At 33.2% G+C, this 7,315-nt stretch overlaps 1 protein-coding gene across 1 annotated transcript; it reads right to left on the bottom strand.

Annotated features, from left to right (window-relative positions):
* Positions 1 to 1,699: 1,699 nt before the first annotated feature.
* Positions 1,700 to 4,172, bottom strand: LOC132804986 (uncharacterized). The gene is made up of 2 exons (XM_060819571.1): positions 3,969 to 4,172; positions 1,700 to 1,975 (listed from the first exon to the last, which is right to left on the bottom strand). Exons 1-2 carry the CDS (start codon positions 4,170 to 4,172, stop codon positions 1,700 to 1,702), a joined length of 480 nt encoding a protein of 159 aa, XP_060675554.1.
* Positions 4,173 to 7,315: the final 3,143 nt, after the last annotated feature.

The raw sequence follows: 7,315 nt of genomic DNA, 5'->3' as shown, positions 1-7,315 counted from the left end.
CTCACAATCCATTTGTCATATAGTTGCCACGTATCGATGAAAATCATAATGACGATGAATGTGAGAGTGACTATGTTTGTAATGACTATAAGGGGATATGGATAAACAATATCTTCTAAATAAATTGGTACATATATTTATTTACTTATGTTTTAAGTCATATTTATAACATTTATTATTATTCATTTAATTAATTTTTTTATCTGCTTCATTATACGTTTTCCACTTTTAGTTAGGAGAAATGTGTCTCGCCAAATATTAAAAACGATGGTAATATTTTTTAAATTTTCATTTACTAAATTACAAATTTAATAATGATTAATATTTTATTTATTTTGCATAAGTGTTAATAACTTTTTAATTTATCTATATGCAGTATGAGGGTGTAATATCGTCAAAAAGAGGAAGTCAACTTCCATCTCAATGAGTGTACATTCATAGAAGTTTAATTAATATTAATTTTGTTATGAAAAAATACAATAGTTTACAAATTATGTAAAAATATATCAATGAGATAATATTTAATTTATTTGATAATTAATTTGTTATGAAAAAATATTTGTTTTAAATTTTTGTATTCTAATTATTTTGGATGAAGCTAGTTTTAGTTTTTTTGTATTTTAATTATTTTTATATTTTTACTATTTTAATCACTTTTCACAAAAATAAAAAAAATAAAAAAGAAGGGGCAATGCATTACCACATAACAACATCGTCTAGCATATTTGGTGACCTTTAATTGACTATTTTTAGTGACTCATATATTTAGCGATGCTTTAAAATAAGTCGCTAATAGCTTTTTTAACGACTCTCTCGAATAGCGTTGCCAAATAATGTGTTGCTATAAGTGGATGATCAAATCTGATACATTGCTGAGAGGGTCACTAAAAGTGTCAATGCGTTGCTAAATAGGCGACTCTATTAATGCATCGCTAAATAGGCGACTCATTAGCGACGAATATATTTAACGATGCTATATGAAACAATCGCTAATATATTTTTAGCGACATTGTGATGAAGCATCGCTATAAGTGGATTGAAAGAATGTGTCGCTAAAGTCAATATGCGTTGCTAAAAACCCAAATATAGGCGACTCTCATACTACGTCGCTTGTTGTCTTATGGCTTTAGCGACAGGATGTTTGACGATGCTATGCGATACGTCATTGTTTATTTTGTGCGATGTATTTATTGCATCATTTATTAATGTGATTCTAATAGTGGCTCTTTCTGGAAATATTCTGCAGAAAATAGAAAGTTTCGAGTATAAGTTGAAAGATTGGAATAAAGAGGTCTTCGGTAATATTTTTTTCAAGAAAAAAAAGTTATTAGCAAGATTCAATGGCATCCAACAACAACTTTGCTACAAAGACAGTCCCTATCTTTCTTCTCTGGAACAACAACTGATTTAGGAATTAAACTCTATTTTGGTGCAAGAAGAATGTCTTTGGAAACAAAAATCAAGGTGTGATTGGCTTCAACATGGAGATAAAAACACTAATTACTTTCACCTTTCCACTTTGATCCGTTGAAGAAAAAATAGAGTGGAACTCTTGAAGGATGAAGCTGGTAATTGGATTTCTGATAAACAAACTCTAAGGGACATGGCTGTTCGATTTTTTCAAAGTCTTTACTCTCAAGAACCTGTTGATGCCAGGTCTCCTATATCGAATCTCCTCCCTCATCTAGATGAAGCTAATTTAAGAGCTCTTAATCACAATATTAAAGACTAGGAAATCAAGAGTGTTCTTTTTAATATTGGTACTTGGAAGGCTCCATGCATCGATGGCTTTCCTGCTGTGTTTTTTCAAAAATATTGGCACCTCATTGGCAGCTATATTTGCAACTTTTTCAAAGACTTCTTCTTCTCTGGCACTATTCCTCAAGGTATTAATAATACTTTGATCTTTATTATTCCCACAAGCGATTGCCCTCAAACCATGATGCAGTTCAAGCCCATAAGCTTGTGCAATACCCTGTATAAAGTGATTTGCAAAGTTATTGCCTCAATACTTAGGCCTATCATGAGTAAAATAATCCATCATAGTCAAACTAGCTTCATTCCTGGGAGGCAGATAATTGATAATATTGTCATCACTCAGGAAATGGTTCATCTTTTTAACAAGTCCAAGGAAAAGAAAGGTATGATTCTTTGGAAAATTGATCTAGAAAAAGCTTTTGATAGAGTTAATTGGGAGTTCATTGAAGCAACTTTATGAGAAACTGGCCTTCCTATTCACTGGCTTCAGCTTATTCTTCAATGTATTAGAGTGGACAACATGCAACTTATTTGGAATGGGGAGCTTACAAAGAGATTCACACCTAGTAGAGGGATTAGACAAGGGGATCCTTTATCCCCTTTTCTTTTTACCCTCTATATGGAAAAGTTATCTCATGCCATTCTTCAACAAATTTTCATTGGTAAGTGGAAAAGCTTGAAGGTTTCTCGTAATGGGCCTAACATTTCTAATTTAATGTTTGCGGATGATCTTATTATATTTTTAGAAGCTTCGACTGATCAAGTCAGTGTGGTTCTTTAATGCCTTAAGGACTTTTGTAAGATATCTGGCCGAAAAGTAAATGCTCAGGAATCTAGATTTTTTTTTTTCTAAGAATACTTTAAGTGAAATAAAAAGAAAAGCCCGCAGTTTGATTTAAAAAAAAAAAAAAAAGGCCGCTTTGGATGGCATGCGATATTATTGGCTGTACTCATCAGGTCATCATGGCACAATCTTTCACCGCTTTGTTATTCTGTTGAATTTGGTTGGTAACATAGGCAACACTGTCGAAGTTTACGCAGGTTTTGGTAATAGAAAAGGAAGAGAGTTGCAATCTGAGTCCAAAGGTTCCCTTCCAATTCCATATTAGAGTCCTTGTTATAGTTGTATTGCAATGAAAACATAACGAAAAGAAGACTCCCTTGCTTGTTAGAGTAATAAAAAAGTCGCTTAACTTTTGAATCACATATTTTTCTTCCTGGGAATGGCAGGAAGTTCCACTATCCCCATGTTCAGCTATTCACAGGGAGCAGTCCCATATTTGATGGAGAATACTATGAATATTGAAACTCTCAAATGCAGACTTATTTCTTATCTGAAGATCTATGAGATATAATTGAAGAAGATTATGAAGAACGTCCAACAGTTGAGTTCAACTTGGACACAGGAACAACAAAAATTATACAAAGAGAATCAAATGAAAAATGCTTCTGCTTTGAGATACATTCTGAAATGGGTAAGCAAATCCATCTACTCTAGAATTTTTGGAATTAAAAAGGCTAAGGATGCTTGGGAAATATTGCAAAAGGAATTTCAAGGCAATTAAAAAGTTATATCCATTAAGTACAAAATTTATGGAGAGATTTTGATAACTAGTCAATGAAAGACAACGAAAATATCAAAGAATTTTCTTTTGAGTTGGCTGAATATGTAAACCAAATTAAAAGTTATGGAGATAAACTTAAGGACAGAAAAGTTGTAGAAAAAAGTCTTAGAAGTCTTCCTACAAAGTTGGAGCATGAGGTTGCAGCGATTGAGGAATCAAATGATCTGTCTAAACTGACTTTTCATGAGTTGATGGAATCTTTTGAAGCACATGGAAAGAGACTTAGCAGGTTCAAGAAGCAGCCTAAAGAACATGCCTTTCAGTCAAAGATTAACATTCCAGGAAAGAAGAATTATGCAGAAAATAAAAGAAAGCAGCCCAACATTCAATCTAAAGGATATCAAGCAAGAAGAGGAGCTTCAAATTCTAACCGTGGTTTCGGAAGAAAAGAGGCAGAACCAATAATGGGTAGGAGGCAATTCAGGAATTGATGCTTTGTTGTAATATTTGCAAGAAAAAGATTGCTTGTTTTGAAAGTTCACAAGGTGTAAAATCCTAATCACTCGAAGAAAGATTGTTGGTATGATGGAAAAATGGAAGCTAATTTTTCTGAAAAATGAGTATCTTCAACTTTTTTATACTTACATGACTACTCAAGAAGAGCTCCATGATTCCTGGCTGTTGCGAATAGCCTTTGGCGACTAGCCGTGCTTTGTACTTTAGAATTGCTCCATTTTCTTTGTACTTGGGTTTGTAGATCCATTTAAGTCCAATAACATCTGTGCCTTCAGGTAGATCTACCAGCACCCATGTATCATTTTTTTCAATTGTTGCAATTTCTTCATCCATTGCCTTAATCCAAATTTATTGCTTCTTCAAAATTTTGAGGCTCACATGCCAAAAATGCCATATTAGTAGATTCATAGATATCTACGAGTGAGCATACCTTTCTTGGCGATGATTCATCATCTGAAGATATATCCATTCTTTGGATTGGGCTTGGAGTTTCTTGACTTGTGCTTGGACTAGGGTCTTGACTTTGATAGGACCCACCCCGGAAACCCTCCCAGGATCTTCCGAGTGGTCCCGCCTAGTGAAGTTCCACCGGACAATTCCTAGGGAATATCCAATGGAGCCTCACCTTAAAACGTTGACAAATAACACATGCATTACTAATAATACCTCAATATATAAATACAAATAAATCCACAACAGCACAAAGTTCACAACCGACCTATTGTACCATAGGCCATAACTACACCCATAAGAAATATGGTCTCTACTGAGTCCAATATTTAAATCAGAGCATTCTAAGGTTGTTACAAAAATTTAGAAGTACAAATAAGAAATAAACGATGTCCGAAAAGATAAAGGTAAGATAAAGAAAAGATAATATTGCTGCTGTCGTGGAAGGAAACGAAGTAACAAGAGGTGCGCGAGGTAAGCTGCTACTAACTGCCTGGACCTAGGGGAACGAATTTAAGACAAATAAAACCTGAGATAAAGAAATCTCAGTGAGTGGTAGAGTATAATAGAAATATATTAATTTATTTCTATAAAAATCTTTCACTCAAGACCTCTCGTTTCACTCTTTCGAAAAGTTCCCCTTTTAAAATCAGTTCACAAAACCCGAATTTGTACCCCAAAATTATAATCATGAAATGGATGCTCAAAATATATAAAATAAACAATAATATAATATTACAAAATGCCTTAATCGAAATGTAAACATTTAGCGTAAATATTATAAACGCAGTTCCACAAAATGTTTATGAAAGTGCAGTAAATCCACCTTATTTGAAAATCAACAATGTATTCAAAACATATACAATGTACCATTCGGTGTACCAAAAGACAATGCCTACAAACTTGATCTACTGGGTGAGTATAGTGTTAGTGCCACCTTTAATGTTGCTGATTTATCTCCTTTTGCTGCAGGTGATGACTTCGATTTGAGGACAAATCCTTTTCAAGAGGAGGGGAATGATGCGAATCCACCCGAGACTGTTCGACCAACAACCCGTTGGGGTGCTGACCCAATACAAATGAAGGTGGGACCGATCACTAGGGCCCAAGCCAAGAAGTTCAAGGACAATCTTGCTGTCTTCATACAAGGAATAAGTCATAGTCAAGAGGGGTTGGCCATATATAAAGAACCAAGGCCTGTTTTACTCATACAAGCAATAGAAGCCAATACGGACCAGGGTGACGGTTTTGGTACATTTTTGGAGTCCGGGAAGCATGAAATGGTTCTAATGATTTATGGGTTCAATACATATGCCTAAGAGGTCATGGAATCAAGTTAAAGCAGCCTCAAATGCAATAAAAAAGGGCTTGTACGGACAGCATCAACAATTTGGCCGAATTTGCTGTATTGCTTGCTGGCTTTACTGTATTAGCCTTTTCTTATTTTTCCAAGCATGGGCAACGTGTGGGACTTCATATTCAACTTATTTGGCATCCTACAAAGCATCTAGAAGCTGATTTGGAGCTCAAACAGGTCAAAGATTGGTCAAAGTCAAATTAGTAAAAAAAAAGCTAGTATTATAGTTTCCTAATTTTATTCTACTTTTTGTTTTAGGAAACTACCATTACTTTTTAGTTTTTATTTATTTATTTTCTGGACAAATAAGTTTAGGAAAGTTATTATTTTATTATTTTCATTGTAAATTAATTAATTCTTAATTCAGAATAAAGGAATTAATTAATAAAATTTAGTTTAGGAAACTTAGTTTAGGACATATTAGAATTCGGTCAAGTTTCCTAATTCCTATAGGAGTCCGGTTTTGAATTATTTTTTAGGGTTTATTTTGTTTCTTTCAAGCCTATTTAAAGGCTTATTTTTCAATAATAATACAACTTTGATTTGATTAAGAAAATACTTGTGAGATTAATTATCTCTTTGTTCTTTGAGACCACCTAAAACACCATTAGAGAATTGGTTGTTTTAGCTTGACTTATCAATAGGTTTTCCATCCCCTATTGTGGCGTCTACATTATACCAAGATTTCTAACCACAGGTTGGTTAGGGGTTGAGGTCCATTCCATTAGAACTTGAACTTAATTAAAGATCCGGGCTAATATAGTACGGGTTTAGGAGCAGGTCGTCCTAAGTTCGTATCATTTGGTATCAGAGCTAAATTTTGTTCAGGTTTGATCTATCTTTATTTGCTTTATTTGTTTTTGTGTTATTCTGCAATTTTAGCATTAGGTTAAGGTTGCATCCATCCCATACATGTTCTGCATCTTTAAAAAAAAAAAAAAAAATTCATTCCTAGTTGAATTAGGTTTCCTAGTTTTATTGTATTTTTGTTTCCTAATTTGTTGGTTGTTGTTTATCATTGTTCTTGATAATTTTGGTTTTTTTGTTGATTTTCCTTTGCTGTTTTAGTCTTAAATATTTGCATTCATATATTCAAAAAAAAAAAAAACTGCACATTTTGTTTATTTGGAGGTCATGGGTTTGGTGTTTGTTTTGGAGTTGGAATTGCAATTTTGGTAATTATTCTTGCTACTGCAGTTGTTTGTGTTCTGTGAGTGAAAAAAAAAAAAAAAGAAGAAGAAAGAAGAGGTAAAGCCGAATAAAAAAAAAATAATAATAATATTTCAGTTTGTTGGAGTTGGATTTGTTTGCTGGAAATTTGTTGGAGCTGCTGTTTTTTGATTATTTATTCAATATTTGAGTTGCTGGGAAATTATTTTTGCTGCTGGATATTTGGATTTTAGGTGTTTAAATATTTTTTGGATTAAAATTAGTTAAGGGAATTGATACAAAACTTGAATTACAAGAACAACAACCAACACTTTTCTATATTTTTGTTCTCCTTGATTCTTGTTCGTATTTGAATTTCTTTTTCTGGAATTTTATTCTCGAACACATAATCTACTACCATCTGGTGCAGTTTTCAAAAATTCCAACGTTTTCCCATTATTTTGTGTTTTCTTGTCTAGAAAGCTGAAAAATTAGGATTTGTTAGATTCTTTCGGTATTG

This window comes from Ziziphus jujuba, chromosome 8 (genome assembly GCF_031755915.1).
Source record: "Ziziphus jujuba cultivar Dongzao chromosome 8, ASM3175591v1".
Lineage (NCBI taxonomy): Eukaryota > Viridiplantae > Streptophyta > Magnoliopsida > Rosales > Rhamnaceae > Ziziphus > Ziziphus jujuba.
This window is presented reverse-complemented; position numbering and strand designations above follow the sequence as displayed.

Coding starts and splice junctions, on each gene's coding strand:
- LOC132804986 (XM_060819571.1), bottom strand. CDS start 4,172: ATGGATGAAGAAATTGCAACAATTGAAAAAAATGATACATGGGTGCTG. Junction 1,976..3,968: donor AGCTCTTCTTGAGTAGTCAT/GTAAGTATAAAA, acceptor CACTTTATACAG/GGTATTGCACAAGCTTATGG.